The sequence below is a fragment of the Pipra filicauda genome, unplaced genomic scaffold (assembly GCF_003945595.2).
Source record: "Pipra filicauda isolate LSUMZ 115617 unplaced genomic scaffold, ASM394559v2 scaffold83_size3615187_pilon, whole genome shotgun sequence".
Lineage (NCBI taxonomy): Eukaryota > Metazoa > Chordata > Aves > Passeriformes > Pipridae > Pipra > Pipra filicauda.
Window position 1 is genome coordinate 3189845 of NW_024105020.1, and position 22301 is coordinate 3212145.

The following is a 22301-nucleotide window of genomic DNA, read 5'->3' on the forward strand; positions in this document are numbered from 1 at the left end:
CATGGTTGATGAAATCCTTGCATCTTCTTTGAAACAGCTGTTAGAGGTGGGTTGCTGGAATTACTGAAAAATTGAGTTTGAGCCAAGATGGCAAATTTTGTTTCACTACCAAGGTTTTCTATCATTGGAGGTAATAAACAAATAATAAAAATTCCCTGTATGCTAGTTATACTAGAGATGGTGCTCTTACATGAAAGGCAACATAATCATAACTTACCACAGTCTGGCATTTCATCCTTTCCATTATTTTGTCCATATTGATTACTGTAAATAGGTTGTTAGTTGAAAATCTGGCCATGCTGCAAGTCCAAAATACTGTTTCAGGCAGTATTCACTTTCACTTTTTTGTGTGTTGTTAAAACATTTTCAATCAGAGAAACTTTTTATTAAGATGTTATTTGAAGAATGCAGTTGGCTGAAGGAGTCCTTGATGTTTCCAAATGGATTTTTCAGGAAGAGAAACCCTAATTTGAAGGGTTCAGGGAATACACCCTACAGTCTGGAGGGTCAAGAGAGTTGTAAAAGTAATTACAGTTCAGCGAGTACCCCGAAACTACTTTTTCACTCCCTCTTGGAGATGATGGTAAATGTTTAATAGGATTACATCCCCCTTTTTTCTTTCCTCTTTTTTTTTTAAGCATTAAAGAAACTGTCAGACTCTCCATTTTTCTCTATTATTTTCTTCATGTCAATGTATCAATAACATTTAACCTTCCACTGCTGTTGCATTTTCTGCTTTGGCATGCCAGTCAATAACGGGAGTATCCTCTTTCTCCTGCTTGTTGATGTGTGAATGGGAAAAAACCTGTTTCTTACAGTTTGATCTCACCTGACATGTTTGTTTCAAGGGGTAGTTTGGCAGAGGTTTTGGTTTTCCAAAAAGATAACAGACCAAAGCATTTTGCTAAAACAATTGATGAGATAAGGAGAATATTAGCTTGTAGTTGTACAAGCTAATCATCCAAGGTTTATTCTAGGGCGGAGATAATCATAGTTTTTGCTCGAGATGTTGCAAGCAGTCAAGAGTGAGACCAAATGTCTCCAAGTTTCAAGCAACACGAGGCCATGCAGCTGAGCAGGGTGGCATTTGCTTCCCACAGCCAGCTGACAGGACTGAGGGGAGCAGGGCAGAAGTGGCATCTAATGAAGAGCTCTTCTTCTGCTCATGTGTTTTTGTGCTAATAGAGCACCAAATAAACATTCACATAACAGAAGGGACCCTTGTTCAGAAGCCTTTTCTGAACTGTGGATATGGCCATTATTGGTATTGGAGGTCAACAACAGCTTCGGATGTTGCTCTTGAAAATTGAGCTTGCAACAAAACTTCACGAAGTGCAAAGCTGCACATATTGCCAACATCCACTGCCTGCAGTAATAGTAAGGGAAAGTCAAAAGCTACATGTAGATGCATCGTGCCCATCTTCAGGATAGTTTGCCTGGACATGAATTACATCAGCCTTTGGGATTGTTGGCTGAAGGAGTGGCACCAGTTCATTACTATCCATTAAGGTACCATCTTGGGAAACTATCTGGTGTGTTAATACTGCCTTTAATTTGTTAGGAGTCCTATCTCCATTGATTTTTATCAAAAACATGATTATAAAGTTGCAGTTGTTAAAAGGGTTGTAATTCAAGCAAGTGATCAGAGCAGCTGTTGCTTGTGTCTGTCAGTCCATGCAGTGAGTAGAGGGAACTAACTCATCCCTGCCTGAGCAAGCACAACTGTGGGAGGGATCCAGTTTGCCCAGATGCAGCATCAGGCCTAATCTAGTCATCTAAATTCTTTCTATAATTAGAGGAAGAGAGGTAGCTTCATGAGGTGACTCATCCCTCCTACCTTGGAAAACGATGACTCATTCGCTGGAAGTACCTGTGTCTCACCATTGACTATATAGAGAACCTGAGCAGTGAGCTGAGATCAGATACCTGCCTCCTTTGTAGTTTAGGTGAAATAAAATCCTTTCTGTAAGTGGTAAGAGCTCATACCTAAGTTCTTAAGCAGTGTGGGGTAATTGATAGGGCTGGCGATTAAATCAAGAAGCTCAGACTGGGCTTCCCCGTCTCTTCTGTTCTAGTATGGCATAGATGGGATGTCTTAAAAGACATATCCTGTTAATGTAAGTGTACTTGAATGAGGTGGTAGCACTAGCAAATACAAACCTTCAGTTAACCTGTAGTAAATTTAAAAATAATTCATTTTTCCTGTTTGCTTGTTGCCAGCTGTTTATAGAAGCCTCCCTTACATGGTAATTTCACCCAATGGAGAAAGATCCCTACATCCTAATCGTTGGAACTTCTGTGTTTTGACACAGGATTTTTTCTCCTGACAGTGGCAATTACAACTCTTCCAAACAACAAAATTTTGAAAGTTTAACTGTAGAAAAGCAAGTATAGTAGGAAATGCTGTCTCATATTCAACATATCGTATACATTCATTTTTCTTAATAGCCCCAAGCTTTTCAGTAAACATGTTAACATATGTTACCATCAGCTATTCTACCCACTCACCAAATGCTGACCTGAAGTCAGTCCTTTTCAGCATAGGTTTATTTCTTTGTGTTCCTACTCTAACTGGTTATTGCTATGACTAGTACTGGGTGAGGTCCAGTAGAGGATTATACTGTTTTTCTATTTTCGGTAAACTTTATTGTGAGCGCTAGTAATCAGAAGTAAAATCTACAGTTAATCTGAGAATGATACCTGCCCATTGGTTGTGATTTATGCAGTATAAAAGGATTGATAATTAATGCTGATTATTTTGTTGATTTTTTAGATGTGGATTTAACTGATGTCGATACACAAAATCCCTCCACACATGAGGAAAAGAGCTTTCCGTAAGTATGATCCGTGTAAGTAAATTGAAAATGTATGATTAGGTGAGAAATTAATATTGCAACTTAAATGAATAGTTAGAGAGCATTAGAAAATTACTAAGCTCAATAATATTTAAATAGAAATAGCTCAAAACAAATTAAATACCTGACTCTATTTTAACTGCTCCAGGATTGACCCTTTTTAAGGATGTCAGCAACTAAAGATTGTAGTTGAAAAAAACAACAGGACTCTTTAACCTAACTGCTGTCTGACCTGTACCTAAGTGAACATGTTTGTTACTCTCTAATAAGGTATATGTAGGTTTGGGGGGAGGAGGCTGTGGCATTCTATCTAAATCTCTGCAAGCACATCTTGTGGGTCTTTCTTCAGGCAGTTAGGTTTAATGGGCTTACAGACTGTTAAACATCTCATTATATAAAGAACAAACCAAGGAAAACCCATTGCCACAAGAAGGGTAAAAAATCAGAAGAATGGAAAGACTTGGAAACTGGCAAAGAATTTTGATGGAAGTTTTGTTTGACCGAATATTAGGACATTCTATACTATTTGAAAAAGTCTGGTGATTCGCTAGCCACTTAACCACTTAAACGTTGTTAAATAAGAGAAGCTTTTTTACTGGGCATGATCCAACCTCCGAATAACCAGGTTGGCCAGAGAGGTACATTCTTGTCCAAAACCAACTGGATGCAGTCCTGAGCAACTTCCTCTAGGTGACCCTGCTTTTGAGCAGGGGAGTTGGATTAGGTGTTGTCCAGAGTTTATCCAACCTCAACTGTTCTGTGATTCTATATGAAGTGATAAACTGCCTGCTTTAATTTTTGGCTGTCAGAAATTATAACTATAATGCAGAGTGTTGTTTCATACATTGTCACTGAGTCTCAAAGCTTTTTTGGATGGGATGTTCAGAGCTCTCAATTTCTGCTTGTTTCACTCAAGAATTCATTTTTTTTCCTATTTGGAATTGACTTATGACAGTTCTGAGTGGCAGCAGATTGGCCTGTCTGGTAGACGCAGCCCAAATTCCTTCCTTCCTTCCTAGAATGAGGTCATTTAAAATCTCATTCCTAGACTAACACAGATGTCTAGGGTTGTGTTCAATTCAGTTGTATTAAATGCTTGACTTGCATTTGAATTTTAGATGCCCAGTGAAGCAGTGCTAGTTAAGATGATGTTAGAGTTCCCTGTGGAGAAAGGGAAATTCTTTTGAAATCCTCCAGAGGGAGATGCTGACTAGTTAAATTCAGAAACTTAAGTTAGGCAGGTTAAATGTTCTTTTGGAGGTCTTCAGATGGGTTTGAAGTGCCTTTTAAAAACACAAGTACAAGCTAGGTGCTTTATTTAATTAGAATGCATCTTGCTCATTGTTAGGTCCATCAACCTAAAAGATAAATATTCTTTCATTTTGCAGTATGGTTCAAATGCTTTGTAAAATGAATGAGGGGCTACTGTGAAGGTATTAGTCACTGTATTATTATCTTTCAGGTTTATCGGATTTTACTCCTCACTTCCTAAATTAATGGTGTTTGTCATAATACTGTGAAACAAATAAAAATGTTCCATGACTGCAGTGCTAACGTGGCTGATTGAAGGAACATTGAAATTTATCACCCAAGCCGAAAACACCACATTTAAAATCATAACCATTTTTTCTGTAGGTTGTGTGTTTCTTTCCTACTGTAATGTTTCACTTCATAGGCATTGTGAGGGAAGAACAACTGTCATGGATGTCTGTAGACCAAGAAAGTATAGGGTAAAGCACGGATGCTGCCATGTGCCACGTCAACAAACATCCCCTTTTGCTTTTTCTTTCCACCACCATACCAGAATTTCAACCTCTCTCTGGCCCAGTAGGTTTTATTTACAGTTTTCATTATCCCTTTCTCATGGCAGTAGAACCTAGAACAACACAGTGTGCTGACACTAACAACATTTCCTGCCCTTTTGTTCTGTGCTCTGCCAACCCATTGTCCCTTTGTCCTTATCCCTTGTCCTTCCTCTGCAGGCAGAGGCCCCATCTGATGAATTTACTTGTGCTCCCCAGGGATTATGAAAGCCAGGAAACTTCATTAAGAATGGTTTAATAACTTAGACAAAAGGAGAAGAGCAGCTGGTCTGTTAACAAGTCTCTCTGAAGCCCCATTCTCTAACAGAAGAGCCTTTCTTGCACGTGGCACAGTTTTCAACAATTTATTGTAAAATGTTACAGATGTACAGATGTACAGTTCATGCAAATGGAGTTACTGTGTATTGGATCTGCCTTGAGCATTTTATTTGAATGACCTGAGGCGATCTTATGGCAGTAGGTTTGCTGCCGTTGAAAAGAACAGTAGCTGATAGTGGCCTAAAATTTTAGTGTTTGTTTTTGCTCTCTCTGTTGCTTAGTGTGGTAATGTTAGAGGAATAGCAATTGGAGACAACCTGCTGCACTCTGCTACTCTGTGAGACAAACATCAGTAAAGCCAAGCAGCGAGAAAAGAAAGGCTCTTCATGAGAAAATGACAGCGAGAGAACACAGTCCCCGCCACGGTGCAAAATCCCGCACCGTGCAACGGGCCTCCACCATTGATGTCACCTCTGACATGCTTGGCCTGTCTCTAACAGGTGGGTACCTTCATGTCAGCTGTTCCTCTGTTGTTGCTCCTTTCAGAATCTACCTTGTACTAATGTTGGGGTTTTTCTTTTAATCGCTAGAAGATCCAAATGTGTTTGGTTATGTGGAGGTAATGAGATAAAGGAATTATGCTAAGAAATTTTAAAATCTTGAACTTGCCATTTTTAGAATAGACAAAGCATTAAAATTGGAGAGGGGATTAAAAAGAGAAATTAAACTAGATTTTGTGCAGTTTATGTTTGTCAGTCAAAAATAACCAGTGGGGAGAAAATAACAAAATAATGTCAAGGTCTAGGAAGAGTCTTGGCAACCTCCTTGTTTGACATTGTATAAAATTTTCAAGAGAGTTCAGGGAGCTGAGGCTTATCTCCCTCATCTTTTATGATTAGTAAATTAGGATTGTAACCCTCAGAGGCTTTCTTTCATTAGTGATAGAAACAGATACTTTCAGATCTCTTCCTAGTAACTACTACAGAGGAGATGTATCTGATTTAATAACTTGGAGTTAATAGTGGCTTTAATCCTGTTGTTTTCTGCTGATATTAAATGTTTAATATTCCCATATTGCATATAATCTTGCATAAATTTACATATTTTAATATGTTTTATAAACTGAGATCATTCCAGGTTTTCCAAGTAGTTTTTAGATACCAAGGTTTACAGAATAAATATTTTAGATACCATTCATGGGTCACTGGATTAAATTTTTTTTTCTATAAAACTTAATTTCTTTCTCTGTATGATTACAACTTCAGGAAAGAATTCACATGACAGTGATGTTTGGCTAATCTTGTGTTAATTTTTCTGCTTTACAGGAAACATTCAGGACCCAGATGAGCCGATTTTAGAGTTCAGTTTAGGTAGGCTTACTGATTTTTATGCTCGTTTTGCTGATGCATGCTGTTGAATGTGTGTGCCAGTTTTTAATTGTTGATTTTGAAGTGCCTTTCATATAGTAAGGTTTGCAACTTTACTGTGATTTTTATGGAGTTATGGTACAGTTTTTGTGCTGCCTGTACAGTATCTTTTGTTAAGCAACAGTTTGATTTTGTGATGTTTTTAAAAGTCCGTAATTAAAACATCTGTCCTATAAAATTATAAATGTTTACTATGTGAATGTTTACTTTGTTTATATGAAGATACAGTGAAACTGTCTCCACTGTCAGTGTATCAGCAGCTCAGGTCTTCAAGCAAACTGAAGATTTGCTGGAAACACCATTTTAGGACAGAATGTTTTCTAAGAATTACCAGCTGTGACACATACCTTCTTTCCTGTAGTCTTTGCTGTCAAGTGTGAGATGCAGAAGTGACCTAAATTCTGAGATAGTTAAATTTGGACAAGAAGCTTGTGCATTGACTTACCTTACTTGAAGAATAAGTGAAAAATATTTTTTTCATGAAAATTCAGTCCACATTTTCAACTGCAGCATGGTTTTCTTGGCTTAATAGTGGACTTATATTTGGAAGGTTATGCTCTTACAGCATGTTTGAAATGAAAAATTAGAAAATTTTCTCAGATGTGTGTAATTGTGTTGTGAATAATAATCTTAACAAGCACTCAGAGCTGAATAAGGTACTTTAAATATTTTCAAATAAATTGCAAATATCTAGAACTGCAAAGCTATTTAGGTAAATTTCAGGATTAACTGCCTGCATGTAGCTGAAGCAGAGTTGGACTACACTTCTTGTGCTAGTATCTAGCTAGATAGACTTTGTCTCTGAAGTGTAATGTAATTGTGTAGAGTCAGTCACTGAAATTTTTGGTAGTCGTTTCCTACTCACCATAATCCCTTCCCAGCAGTTAAACTCACAGTAACATTTCAGAGGAAATAAATTGCTGACATTTACAATTACGAGCTACTTTTCCTCATAGTAGTGCTGCTTGATCAATGTTCAGGTGCTTCTGTCTGTTCTCCATGGGCAAATGCCATTTGGTAATGGGCTTAATGGAGCATGACTTCAAATCAAATGCAGCCACACTCCTGAGATTCCCAGAGGAAAACCTATGCACGGACATGGTTATAATGAGCTGTGCCAGGAGGGTGGATGGGCAGGGGTTAGAAGAGAACAAGTTTAAGTTGCAGCTCTAGAGCCAGCTTGGAACCAGACTGATCAGATTGCACGTTTACTGTTTGAATGCACAAAGGTGAGTGGTGGTGGAACGAATATTTAAGCCCTTCATTGTTTCATTGCTCGGGGTGTATAAAATGCTTTTATGAATATATGGAGTCTTATGGCAATAAGATAAGGATCCTGAATCTAAACTTATTTGTCTGTTGCATACCTAAAGCTTGCAGTGAGCTGCTAACTCCATCGCTAGATCGAAAACCAAATAGTTTTGTAGCAGTGAGTGTAACTACACCTCCCCAGGCATTCTGGACGAAGCATGCACAGACAGAAATTATTGAGGTAAGTGGTGAGGTACTGCTGGATTAAATTTAAAATTGAAGCTAACACAGGAAGCATTTCTTCCTAACAAATATCACCTTGCATTAATTTTTGGCTTTTTGTTTGTGATTACAGGGAACAAGTAATCCTATCTTTCTAAGCAGCATTGCCTTTTTCCAAGACTCTCTTATCAATCAAATGACACAAATCAAACTCTCCGTGTACGATGTCAAAGATAGATCTCAGGGAACAGTAAGTTTTTTTTATTCTATTGCCTGCCCAGTCAGTGTGGAGCAAGGAAATGAGAGGCAAGGAGATAAAACTAGTAACTTTTGTGGAAGAAAGCAAAGGGATAGCAGCACTGACCATACAGAAAACAAGATGGGTAGGGAAAGGAGGAGCAAATACTGTGAGATGGACTTGGCAAAGTGGGGAACATTGCCAGTTTTCTCAAATAAGGCTTGTCTGCAGCAAGTTTGGGAACCTTGGATTTAAATTAAAAAGGTCCTGTCATTTTTTCTCTTATGTTGTGGACATCTTTGCTGATCTAGATAATGGAAAGGATCTAGTAACCCTAACTGAGGCTTCTAGCCTGTGCCAAAATACCATAATGAAACTATCTGTTTGAACAGAGCTACTAAATTCCATAAATCACCCTGCCCTGATACTTTAGTGATTTTGTTCCATGCTAAGATTTGTTCCCTTACTGAAAAAAAGTTTAAGTGACAGCACTCCCATGTTACTACTTGGTTCTGTGGGCAACTGAGGCCATTTATTCTCAGACTGTTGTTCAGAACACTGTTTCAGACCCCACCTGTCTGCTCTTTTGTGGCCTCCAGGGACAGCAGAACTGTCTCTCTCTGTCCAGTGCTTCATGGGGAGGCTCTGGGGAAAATGAATACCTCCAGAGGAGGTAGTTTCATCAGGAGGAGCTGAGTTTGGATCAGGGAGGGACTGTGAAGTGTTCACCAAGTCAGTCTGAGCCCTGTTCAGTCACTGCTTTCAGTGTTGCTGTAATGCTGGGCCTAAGCTTGTATGTATTAGAGTGCCTCTGCTCATATCATATAGAAAGAAAAACACTTAAAGTCCTCCAGTATAAAAAGGATTTTTATTAATTACCAAATTTATGAAATTTTAAGGGTTTTTAATTAGTTATGTGTCAGCATATATAATCTTACTCTTTTTTCATGGACTTTTGTGCCTAATAATTCTATTTTGGGCCCAAGTGCTGTGGACAAAGCCTTTGTTTATAGTGACGGTAAATAATTACAGTTCTCTTTTTCTTTCAGATGTATTTATTGGGTTCTGGGACGTTCACTGTAAAAGATCTTCTTCAGGAGAAGTATCACAGATTGCACATAACACTAAGGTTTGTAATGTTCTTCTCCATTTACCTTCATTGAGAATGTTCACCTTCTTCTTTCCTAGACCACATATTTTTCAGGATCCTTTATAGCATCCGTTTTCCTTTCTGGAATATCAGGTCCCCAGTTTTCCCAATCTAAATAGTTTATCTGCAGAAGCACAAGATGTGATCGCCTCCTAACTGGTGACCTTGTCTGGCTGAGGTAGATTTGAGATGTACTACTTCTGTTTAGTCCGTGTATAATCAAAATTTACCCATTTCAACTCTACTAGTTGGAGTTAAACTGTACAAATGAGAGTTGAAAGTTTGGTTTCAGACATTGAAACGCACAGGCAACACACAAGTGTGCATGAACATCCAATTATCTGCTCCACAGTAATGTTCACAATTTAAGCTGCTTTTGCCTAATTGTAAAATCTGAACTCTCTCTGGTTTTACAGGAGCATTGAAACATGTGCATGGTTTTAGGTTACCTTCAACTAGGAGTTCTGTACAGCATCCCTGCAGAATGAGAGGATTGTTCTGTTGAAATAACCCATTATAAAATTATGCTGAATGAAACTGAAAAGCTTCCTATTTAAAATGTTCATTAAATTTGAAGATTAGTAGCCTTTTATAAGTGTTCCCTTGTCGATAAACAGGTCCACCTCCAAAAAAATCTCAACGCAGAGTGTTTGTTGCAGGTCGGCTGAAAGTGACCGTGTAGGTAACATCACAGTTATTGGATGGCAAATGGAGGAAAAATCTGACCAAAGGCCTCCAGTGACAAGATCACCTGATACAATTAATGGAAGGGTGAGTATGAGCATTGTGTCAAATACAGAAGAATGCAGCCTTATTGCCAGCGTTGAAATAAACCAGGTTGGCATCTGCTGTCAACTTTCCTGTCCATCTTATTATTTAGTAGTGGTTTACATTTTCAAAGTCCTGTAAAAAGCAGCCTAGTGATTTTGAAGCCATTTTGTGTTTTGCAGAACTCTTGGGGTGCTCATGTTTTGGGTAAAGTCTTGAGGCAAATTTTCTTTTACAATGATTAAGCTTTCACTTCAAGTGCTCATGTCCTTCATCAGAAGAGGCTCATGGTATTGTTACAGGTTACTTGATTGCTGGATGTATTTTTTTTTCTCATCCCCAAATATTTATTTGAGAGCAGATATTTGCAGCACTCTCTCAGCCTAGACATATGTTAATTCTGTAAACCTTGTGTTCTGAGTATCTTGGTGATAATTGCAGTGGTATCTATGTATTACAGTTACAGTGTGGATTAGTATCACTTCATATCCATCCAGACCTGTAGGTACCACATACTGATGCAGTACCTTTAGGGACTCTGGAGCTGTGCTGAAAGAAAGTAGTTGAATGGCTGGGTGAAAATCTATGGCATTTTGAACTGTGCAGTAGAAGTAAATAAAAATGCTTAGGATTTATTATTTCAGCCTGCAGTATTTTTTGTCCACAGTAAATGTATTTTGAATATTTATTTAAAGTACATGTTGTGTCAAATATTTCTTTGAAGTCTGTGTGATAGGGTTATCACTGCATATTGCCCAGGCACTGAGGTTTTATTCTTTACTATTTCTGTTTGTTTTTTTTTTTTGTTTAGACTGTTTTGCCAGTTGATGAAAGTTTAACAGAATCTTTAGGAATCAGATCCAAATACGCTTCACTAAGGAAAGATGCACTACTGAAATCTGGTAAGCTGCTGTGGGCTATAACAAGTAAGCTTTAGGCATCAAAAAGCTCACCTTTCCCTGTCTGCCTGTGGCCCCAGGGCATTTCAGCAGATGTTTCATTTGAATAGGATCAGGTTGCTGATTGAGCAGTCCTCTGAGAATCATACAAGAATAAATTATTTTATCATTTGCACTATTTTTATTGTAAAAACAATAGAAGCAAATGTTTGCCAGTAAGTTGACTGTAAGCAACCATTGGGGATGAGGAGAGAGAGAGAGGAAAGGAAGTTTTTTTAAAAAAATATTCTTGCAGAAAGATTAGTTTTCCAGCAAATGATTGCATGAGAGGAAAATGCATGGTACATAGATGAAAAAGAAAATATTTTAAAAATTGAGTATGTATTTCATTTGTTTAATTTCCTTACCAGTGTTTTAAGTCACTTGGAGTGGAGGCTTTTCCTGCAAACATCAGGAGAGCGGTCACTGCAGAATGACCGTGCTTGGAAAAGCTAGACTGATCCTGGATAAATCAGATCATTACAGCAGTGTGTTATAGCACAATGATGAACCAAAGCCATTTACTTTAGAAAGGAAGTGACTTTGTACACTTTTAACTCAAACCCTATGCTTAAATAACACGATTTTAATTCTTTAGTGTTTGGTGGTGCCATTTGCCGAATGTATCGTTTCCCAACCACTGATGGAAATCACTTAAGAATCTTGGAGCAGATGGCTGAGAGCATCCTGTCGCTGCACATCCCTAGACAATTTGTGAAACTGCTTCTAGAAGAAGACGCAGCAAGGTGAGTTTGGAATGGTTAACATGTGCAGTAATACAGCAGTGACATACCTGTTACTGACTTACGAAGGAATATATCTGTGTTAATGCACAGAGGCACTGAAGAAAAATTAGTAAAATCAGCATGTTGCTGACTGTACAGTGACAGTGAATAAAACTTCACGTTTTTAGGCTTGAATGTATGGTAACATACAGAGGTGCTGATAGGAGAGTAAACACATAGTGAACACAGGATCATACTACAGTTGCTGCATTTAGGGGTTATATGTTCCTCTCACAAAAGTATTCAAAGGAATATATTATTCCATAGTTGTATGACTATATTACAACCTGCGCATTAAAATATGTTGTCTTTTTATATATATAATAATTTATATACTTCATTACACTTTGTTTTTTTAACATGGTTTATTTTTAATCTAAAGGAAAAAATGAAGTTGAATTAAAAATAAAACATATCTCAATTTTTCATAGTTGGAGGGAAATCTGAATAGATGAGACAGCAAAATGAAAGTGTAATAACTCCAACTGCTGAGGATTTTGAGAAAGGAACAGAGACAGCAGAGAAACCAACTGACTAGAATGAGTAATTAGAATAGCAGACAGAGAAGAAAAATCCAAATCACTTTGAGGGAGAACAGAATAAAAGCAAGTAAAATGAAACACTTTAAGACAGTAATAACATTGTCTCATTTTAGGAGGTGGGAGGGAGAAGGAAATCTGATAAGCATTTTTTAGGTTTATTATAATTTTCTTCTTTTTGAAGCAATTAACTCTCTTCCAGGCAACATATTCATTTATGAGTTTTACTTCCCTACATTTGTAGGCTGTGCTTTGCAAATCTAATGGTTTGTGTATTCTTTATAAAGGCCAAGGAATGTTAAAGAATTTTAGCTGTAGTTTTGAGTATTGGGCTTTTATTTTGACTGAATCCACTCCTACAGACCTAACTAAACATAACCTTAATTAAAAGTAAAACTATGTAGTACTCTCATATTGTTATATTAAGACATTTTAGTTCTTTTAGAATATTTTGAAAGAAAATCATTGGTTAATCCATTCGTTTTAGGTATGTTCGTATTTTGTGAAAATGGTAAACTCTCACGGGAAGATGACAGAGACTTGTTGTAATGCATGGGAAAAACTAATGCTTTTTTCTGCTGTTGAGTTTTGCTTTTTATTGGCATGCACTTAGATTCTAGAAAATGAATGTATCTTGTCCAACTGTCCTGCTACAACCTTGCTGGAGCAGGCTAGGGATATGCCATTGCACATTTAGATATGGGTTATTTATTTTTATTTTATATCTTTGTTTCTCTACAGTTTTACTCACAGTAGGTTTAAAGGACCTCTTCATTATGAGGTACAACCTTAACAATATAAAGAGTTGGCAAGCTTATCCATTAGGTGCCATCTGTGATGGATGTAGTTGAAGGATTTGAAGACAAAAGGAGAATTTAGGGTGAATGAGGAAAAAGATGATATGGCTTTCTGTAAGACTGTAGACAGTGGAGTTTGTTTAGGCCTTAGCCATGAAAAGTGAATGTTCAGAGGCTCTTGCTAAAATCATACAGAGATCAGTGGGTGCCTGTTGTATACAGCTGTGGGTTAATAACAGCCCACATGATTGTTAGTACCATTTGGTATGCCCTGAATTGTGTGGGTCAAAGGTAAGTACCGCTTTTGTGTAATTACCCAGAAAGACTTCCTTCTCTCTGCTCAGTTGAGGTGACCCTCAATGATTTGCACAAACACACTTTGTATTCATAGGATCTCTCACATTTGGCTGAGCTCTGTTCTCTGTGCTGCAACCCAGAGGAATGACGGACAGCTACACAAGCACAGCTGCTTCTGTCTTAACATCCTGGTGACCTTTAAAATGTCTTGGATAATCAGAACTACTGTCTCTTACTAAAACTCTTCTGGGCCAGAGCTCTTTGAAAGGAAACATCTAACTGGAGTGGGGAGTATTTTGTGTACCTCATTATTCATGGCATGCACATCTCCTACTGTCTTAGCTCTATAGGACAAACAAATAAACTTGAAACGTTAAACCGCGAGTTTACTTCGGGAAGACATGGCCTCAAATGCATGACTAGTTTTGAGCAGAGACTTTGATGAGGGAGTTGTAATAGCATCTTATGCAGGAAGGAGTTTACAAGACAAAATTGAAAGTCTCTTTATCCAAGTCACTAGTATATTTATGCTGTTGCCTATTGGCAAATCAATCTGATGTTTTTCTTGGAAATTTGTTTCCTTTCGATAATATCATAAATACTGTGAAATACTGTCTTAAATTATATGCAGACAATGAGTTAAAACAATAGAATTGTTGGATCCTTTTGACAGGTGATTGTTCTGCCCTTTCTGGGGTAATGTGCTGTTGAATTGTGTCTGGTGTTGACTTGTTTACTTTTCACCTTCTTTCTTTATTCCAATTAATATCTTAATCCAAGAAGACAGTAATACAAACATGACATGAAATACACTGAGTATTTTCTCAGCAACGCTATTGGGGTACAGTATGTAATTCAGGATTGCCATGTATGACTGCAAACTTAGCGGTCAGGGTGCAAGGGTAAAGCCAGGGTGTTTCCTGCTCATATCAGGGGATATCCAGTCATCCATTATTCTGCGTGCAGGGAATCTTGAGTGCCAAAATCCTGAATCTCAGATGACAGTTTTGTTGATTCATCTTTTGTCTCTCCAAACCCTTATTAATGCTTATGCTTCTTTGGCCTTCCCTGGTCTTGCAAACTGTTGTGTAGATATGCAGCCAACGCAGATACTCCTTGTACCTAACATCAGATAGGTGCTAACATCCCACCTAACCTCTGTCACAGTTCTGATTTAGTTTAAGGGCCACCACAATTCAGTGGAGTGGTCTTAAAAGGTCCTTGTCCCAAGTCGCCTAACATGATGACAGTTCCCATCATTTGCAAATCCTCATGTAGTTTGAAAGTTCCTAGAGAAAAGTGGGAAGCTTTGCTTTTGACCAACACCTGAGGCTCCTGGAGGTAACACAGTGTATTCTGCCTGTGTGGAACCAATGTACTTTGGAGTAGAACTCAACAGCTGTGCTTCAGGTTGTATGTTTGGGAAGATACCCACTCTGGTATATAGCTTACATGACAGTAAATTTGGAGTGTGTCTGCTGAAGATGGTGCTACATTGATACAATGTGAAACTCATTCTCAGTCAAGTGGCCTATGGACATAAACACCTCTCTTTCTTCCCTTTTTTTTTTTTTTTTTTTTGTCTTTTTCCCTAGGGTTTGTGAACTAGAGGAATTAGGAGAACTGTCTCCGTGTTGGGAAAGCCTTCGCCGACAAATAGTTACTCAATACCAAACAATTATTTTAACTTATCAGGAAAATCTAACTGACCTGCACCAGTATAAAGGTGAATTTTTTTCATAATAACATGATTCTTCTCAACCAGGTTTGGTAGTGTTTCTCTGAAATTGGGAACCCAGAATTTTTTAGTCTGATGAGTAAAAAATGCTGTTATATCTCTTGTCTTTATTAACATTTATTGTGAGTTTGCTAGTTATCTGGGAATATTTGTCTGCTCCATTCTTTTATCTAACCCTTAGAGAACAAGCATGAACAGTAACAGAAAGAATTTGATTTTTTTTTTTTAAATTTTCCGTGCTTTTCTTTCAGCACATAGCAAATAATGAATGAAGCTTCTTGATTGTTTTAGCATAGGCACAAGGAGAGGGTTTTTGTCCTTACTTTTCTCCTGCATTTCTCAGGTCCTTCATTTAAAGCCAGTAGCTTGAAAGCTGATAAAAAATTGGAATTTGTTCCTACAAATTTACATATACAGAGAATGAGAGTCCAGGATGATGGAGGATCAGGTATTTGTTTCTTTCTCTCTTTCTTCACCTTATCCTGTTACTTTTCTCTCAATTTTTTTTATTTCCATCCTCAGCCATACAGCCAAGTTTCTACAAAGTGCTGTACTAGCCTCAGAGTCCAAATATCTTTGCAAAAGAAGAGGCATAAGTACAAATATTGCTATTCGGCAGGTGGCAAAACTAGGTTCTGTGGTTAACTTTACCCTAGGTGGCACAAGTCAGCCTTTTTACTAGGATTGGGTTAAGATGCTGTGTCCCTTCCATGTTTAATTGTAGCAGAATAGCAAAGGTTCTGACTGTTGTACTTTTTCTCTGGAACCATTATGTATGGTTATGCAAAATCGCACATGTGTTCACATTAAGCTTGTTTCTTCATTAATAACCTAGGTTTTCCCTTCTTCTACCGGTAATTCCTGCTAACTATGGGCACACAGTTGTCCCATGTGTCCATGTGAGGGATTACAGTAGTGACAAGTTTTGTGTAGAGACCAATGTTCAAGACTTCTTTATTACTGTGAGTGTTCTAGATTAAGAAACAAGGAGACCTGCGTTCACATATGGGTCTTTCACTTCAAAAAGTACTTGATGGATTTCCAGGGCCTCTAGAACAATTCAGTTTTCTTTGTCCTTCAAAACACTGGCACAAAGTTTTCCAGAAGTTATTTTCAGAGTAGTTTTTGAACTTCCACAATTGTTTGACCACTTTAAAGGTGACAAGCTTTCATTTGTAAGTCGTTTTTGTCCATCCCAGATCAGAACTACGACATAGTCACCATAGGAGCACCAGCAGCTCATTGTCAAGGCTTTAAATCGGGTGGCTTGCGGAAAAAGCTGCATAAATTTGAAGAGGCAAAGAAACAGTAAGTAGAAATATTTATGTCAGGTGTTATTGTGCCTTTTCCCTCTGTTCCATTCTCAGTGATTTGGAAAATCACTCCATTCTATGTTTTTCTTGAATTGCATTAATAGTTCTACTATAAAATATGAAGATTTTTCAGTGTTTTTTTTTTCCAAAGAAGAGGGAAAACACTTTCACCTTTATATTACTGTATTTATTTGTTTACTAATGGGCCCCTTCTAATAGTCTTTTTATGGAGTCTTTAGTTTTCCTGCATACTTGTTGATTCATTTAGTTTAGTTATTTTAGGTGTTGGGTTTGGGCTCTGCCTAACTGTGGATTAGGACATTTATCTGTAGAACCTCCTCAACTGCACTACATCATGCTTTCAACCCATTATTTTCAGCAGACTTTCACCTCTCTCATAATTTCAGGGTCATGTTCCTGAGCTCTCTTTGGTAGGAAACAGCTGTGTCTGATTGGTAAATTCCTTGTTGACAAAGTGGGTTTAGTTCTGGGGCTATTGCTTGAGGCTTTTCTGCTTTGCCTAAAGGTTTATGCACAGATTACGCTTCTGAATCCGGCCTCTGCTCTACAAACAGGATACTTGACCTCCACAGTCCTGTCTTCAGGGACTAAGTGACCTCTCTGAAAGTATAGCCATATGTGCTAGAGGAAGATGCAGGAACTTCGAAGGTCACATATGCTGAAGGCAGAAACACACATGGCACCCACTCCATCTCTCAAAGAAGAGAGATTGCTGCATGGGTCTGCATTATTAGAGCAGCTGGACAAGGAGTCACTGTAGCTAGGGAAGGGAGACCTTGATCATGCCCTTCTAAAGAAAGGATTAGTATAATTTGGAGCTGATAGCAGGAGGGAGGGACATGGGAACTAGGCTCTGCGAACTACAGAAATAATTTTGGCAATAGAGAAGTGAGTTAACACCATTCTGTGAACATCAGTCAGATATGTACTGATAAAAAGATTGATGCAAAAATATGCCTAATGTAATTATTCCAGGCTTACAGAGTGCGCACTAGGATAGGAATGGAGGAAACTAAACCTGGAGACACTGGTATGCTAGGCTCACCCTTTCTGTTCTTTTGATACCACTATTGCTTTCTGAAACAACCTTCTTCTGTCACCCTAACCACCGAAGTGGTCCTTACTCTTGCAACACATAAGTTCCCACAGCTTTTTTGTTTCTTTTTTTCCCCTTCGCTCAATAATTAAGTTGATTGGAGAGCTTAATTTCTATCCGGTACTTTTCCTCTAAGCTTTTCAGAACTGTTCCTTCTGGGTCCATGAAAACTGCAGGTTCAACGTTTGAAGAGTAACTTTCATTTTAAGTGCTTCCATGTTGTCATAAAAGCTAGTGTAGTAGAACTGAGATCCATCTCCTCAGTTTCATTGTTACATTCAACTCCTTCTCCTTTCATTGGCATAACTGTGCTTGGTGCATTCACAACATTTCCCCAAAACAACACATGGGCATCTGGCAATCTGTGTTTTTTTGCTTACAAGTTTAATCTTTATGTACCCGCCTTGTTGAAAAAATGACTCGAATAAGTTATTTCCCCAAATATACTTTGTTTTGTTTCTGCTTTCGGTATTTGCTAACGATCTGCTAATTTTATTTTGGTTTTTTGTTTTTGTAGCAGTTATGAGGAGTGTTGGTGAGTTTTCTGTTTCTGAGAGTTCTATAGAGAGGTTTTCTGTTGTTTGGGTTGTTTTATTTTTCTTTTCTTTGGCAAAGATCTGCTGTGTTTTAAAGTGTGCAGGGCTTTTTAATGTCATGCGTCATGGCATCCCTAGTTGTGCTCTAAGTAATTGTAACTGCTTTGTAGAACATGATGTGTGAATGAATTTCATTTCATCTGCAATGTTTGTTTGTAATGAACAGCTAGCTTCCTGGCTCTCTCTGATCATAAGAAGTTAGAAAACTGAAAATCAGAACATAAGGATTTTATATGTTTTTCTTTTTTACTTCCAGTGAAAACTGCCTGGAATGAGAAACTTTCTACCAGAGGTGGAAGATAATTAAGATAACTCTATGTATTTTTAAATCTCAATAATGATAGATTGGGCATGGTTTATATTTCTGTAATCCATGTCTTCATTTAAACATTTTTGCTTAACTTTTATTTTTCTTAATGTTGAGGTATTCAGTGCTATGAAAAGGAAACATTACTTGATGGTTCAACAATGCAGAAGTTCTGCTCTAAATTACTCGTATTGAGGTTGAACCCCTAATTCACTGAGAATTTAAGTCTGTGTTACAGTTTGCTGATGTAGTACAATGAAAGCTGTTCATTTGCAAAAACAATTGCAGGTTGGAAAGTAAGTATATGTGAACTTTACACCATGAATTTTTCTCCCAATCATCCCAGCAAATGTCTGTGATTAAAAATATAGTAACTTTAATCAAATCTTAATATGTTGCATGGCCTTTCCTGCCAAATATGTCTTTATGCATGTTAACCACACTGTTGTGGAAAGAAATTGCTCAGAGGAATTGTCACTAAAATCACCAGTCACTAGAGAGCACAAATCATGTACAGAGAAAGTCCTAAAAGCTGAGACTGAATTTGCTGTATTGCATAGCAGTTCTGGGGAGTGGTTGTTCTCTGCTTCATTCGGGTGGGTGACCAAAGCACAGTCAAGGAAGCTCTTTCAAGAATCACTTCTGCATTACATCCTTTGGAAACAAATCCCTCATCTCTTTTTTTGCAATGGAGCTCAGACAGATACTGGCATTATGGTCCCCCTTGCCTTAATATCAGTTAAGGGACAAGAACTGGATTTGTGGCATGATTTTAAAGCATGCCCCACGCAATCCTCCTGTCTTACCTCACAGATACGCTGCAGAAATTAATGGCATTGCTCTAGGGGTGGCAGAGGAATTCACACTTCTTGGAGGCCATGATCTGTGGTAACTGTGGCTGGAAAAGAAACACCTCTCCATCTAGTCTCTCAGCATGGCCCTGTCCATTGAACAGTGCTGAGATTGGTGCAAACAGTAGGTTCTTCTGTGCTGTTACTATGCTGAAGCCATTCATGACTGGGGAAAGAAATAAAATTAAGATAATATACAATTGGTGTCACCTCAGGCTTGATACCATGTTGTGAATGGGCATCGCACTTGTCACAGCTGGAGCTGATGTAAAGGATACCTTTCCTACTGGGAAGAAAAAAGCCACCATATTGCTTGACAAAGGGAGTAGTGATCAGTTGGTTCTAAATAACTAAGAGCACAGCTTCAGCCTAAAGTAATTTTCTAAGCTAAAAGGCAGCTTTTGTGAATGGCTTTTCTCAGGTAGGATTAAATCACCCTTTGGAAGTGCTAGTCTCTCTCCAGCAGTTACAGAACATCTGTCTTGGACTGGATAAGCAACTTCTATAGACATCTGAACATAAAAGGACATAAACTATTCTCCACTGCCAAGGAAGCAGTCTTAGTGGAGCTGCAGTATCCCAATATAAAGATATGTTTTATTGGTGTAGTTTATTTCCCTTACTGTTTGAAAAAGGCTAAAACTTGGTAGTGCTTGATACTGTCACAGATGAGTTTACTATGGGGAGAGTTGTATCATGTCCCTAGTTTAGTATATTAAGTGTGTGCAAACAGAAACTACACCGAGGACAGTTTCCTTGGATTAGCCTGGAGATACATGTTGTTTTTTTTACATATCATGAAATTACTTTTACTAGTGTAATTTGATTTAGACCTGCAATGGAGGAAAGTATATATTGGATTTTTTTTTAATGCCACGGTGTTTGCACTATGGATCTCGTGACAATTCTCTGAAGAAGTGAGAAGGAGTGCAGATTTTCTTTTCATAGTGTTATTAGCTATGTGATAAAACAGTTTTGTAAACCTGGCCTTAGTGAAGTATCTGTGTAGTAAGGAGAGGGAGAAGGGGGCAAGCTGTCTCTGCAAACAGCGGTTCTGTATCTGATGGCAAAATCTGTCACCCACATTCTCCTCAGCAAAACTGTCCTTCTGGCGTACAAACTCTGCCCACAGCCCCTTGATATAAATGATTAGTAAATCTGCATCTGAATGCTTTCAGTAAAGGCAGAGAAGGCTCTAGGATCATGTTCCTGCTGTGCAATTGCCCACTCACCTTTCACTGTTGATCGCTAGCTTAGGTAAATTTTTGTTGTCTGCCATTAATTCCCCAGCATGCCACTGTAATGTGCGTACCTCTAGGTCAATTCTCCCCCTAAAATCAGTCTTTCTTTTTCAGCACTTCAACAAGTTCCCAGTCTATAATATACATCCCACAGGACATTGTTAGAGCAAAGGAAATTATTGCACAAATCAACACCCTGAAAACGCAAGTCAGTTACTATGCAGAAAGGCTGTCGAGAGCTGCCAAGGATAGATCAGCTAATGGCCTTGAAAGAACACTTGCTATCCTGGCAGACAAGGTAGGAGAATAATTCATTTCCCCACTGAAGCACAGTTTATTTTTTTTCCTGTCTTTAGTAGGATTTCTTAAAACATCTATTTTACCTTGTTCAGTAGTGTGTTGTAACATGTGCAGTCCTAAAGAAAAAAAACTAGATCAACCTTTAAAATTTCCTGCTTTTATTTAGGCTGTCTCCTACTTTTCTCACTCTTGCCTTCACCTCCTCTTGAGAGTGCAGTGGAGAGTGATGTCCTCTGATTCCCTCTATTCATTCATCATATTCCAGTAATGTGCATTCTTCACTTTCTTTTATATCCTTTTCTCCATAACCACCTGGGATGTTTTAATGCTCTGAGTCATCTGTCAAGCAGCAGCAACTGTGCAAAAGTTAGTGAAACAATTCTGTATTTTTCCACTGGTGAAATAAGGAATAATGGTGACACAGCCTTTGCTTGAATTATAGAGGTGTAAACCAGTTATTTCTTGTTGTGTGCTAACAAAAACCAGACTGGACCCACAGCTGAACACAATCTTACAGGGAGAAAAAAAAACAAATGCAGTTTTACTGACCCCTTCTGTCCTTGAGGCAGATCTGAACGTTGTAAACAGCAGCAGTGGCCACTCAGCTTACTATAAATTGTCCCAATGGAGGTGATATGCATATAACTTTGTAGAGTGCAAAAAATAACGTGACCTCATGTAAATGTATTATTTATTCACTTTGAGTATAACTGATCTGTGGATAATAACTGATCTACAGCTGGATAATGTGTATATGTAATGTACTAAAGTCCTGTTTCCTTTTTTTTTTCTTATAGACGCACAGGCCACATAGTTTTCATATTCATATAATTTATAGAAGTTCTGTAATACAACACCACTAAATAAGATGGGGAACAGATTGTATTAATTAGTGGTTTTACCTTCAACCCTCTTTTTAAGTGTTGTTATGATTCCAGATGAGATGATGGGGGTGAAGCTTGGTCTCTCTGGTGCGGCAACTCTTGTGTGGGGTGTAAAAATTATATAATCATAGAATATATTGACTTGGAAGGGACCCATCAGGATCATCTTGTCTAACTGCTGGCCCTGTGCAGGACACACCAAGAGTCACACCATGTGCCCAAGAGTATTGTCCAAACACGTCTTGAACTCTGTCAGGGTTGGTGCTGTGACCACTTCCCTGGGGAGCCTGTTCCAGTGCCCAAACACTGGACATGTGTCTGCACGTTGTTCTAAGCTTTTGTCAAATGGAGAGCGAAGTGCAAATAAAGGTGAACTGCACATTCCTTAGTGAAATTTTCAAAAATTACAAGGTTAACGTAGTAGTACAGACTCTGGAAATGCACCATTTGTGTTTTGGGATCCTATACTGTGTTTTAAGGACATTCTGTAAAATTTTTCTAAAGGTGCCTTTTACAGAATACTTGTCCTTTTTTGCTTTCTGTGAAAAAATACAGTATAAATTGTGTATGGAATAATAAAAAGTTTTTAAAATGTGGAGGTTTTAT

General features: G+C 38.1%; 1 protein-coding gene across 12 annotated transcripts in view; it reads left to right on the forward strand.

The window, feature by feature from the left end:
- INPP4A (inositol polyphosphate-4-phosphatase type I A) overlaps positions 1 to 22301 on the forward strand; it is a 123626-nt gene that overhangs the window by 72156 nt on the left and 29169 nt on the right. For 5 of the 12 annotated variants that reach the window (XM_039390530.1, XM_039390529.1, XM_039390532.1 and 2 more), the window contains 14 exons: positions 2774 to 2834; positions 5218 to 5436; positions 6262 to 6306; positions 7737 to 7855; positions 7970 to 8086; positions 9124 to 9203; positions 9842 to 9995; positions 10804 to 10894; positions 11529 to 11676; positions 14944 to 15074; positions 15430 to 15534; positions 16286 to 16394; positions 18034 to 18051; positions 20626 to 20809. In XM_039390530.1, the coding sequence (XP_039246464.1) occupies positions 5331 to 5436; positions 6262 to 6306; positions 7737 to 7855; positions 7970 to 8086; positions 9124 to 9203; positions 9842 to 9995; positions 10804 to 10894; positions 11529 to 11676; positions 14944 to 15074; positions 15430 to 15534; positions 16286 to 16394; positions 18034 to 18051; positions 20626 to 20809 (1407 nt within the window). In that variant the 5' untranslated portion in view covers positions 2774 to 2834; positions 5218 to 5330. Of the gene's footprint in view, positions 1 to 2773; positions 2850 to 5217; positions 5437 to 6261; positions 6307 to 7736; positions 7856 to 7969; positions 8087 to 9123; positions 9204 to 9841; positions 9996 to 10803; positions 10895 to 11528; positions 11677 to 14943; positions 15075 to 15429; positions 15535 to 16285; positions 16395 to 18033; positions 18052 to 20625; positions 20810 to 22301 lie in introns of all 12 variants that reach the window. The other 7 variants (XM_039390534.1, XM_039390535.1, XM_039390539.1 and 4 more) reach the window with 4 other exon arrangements.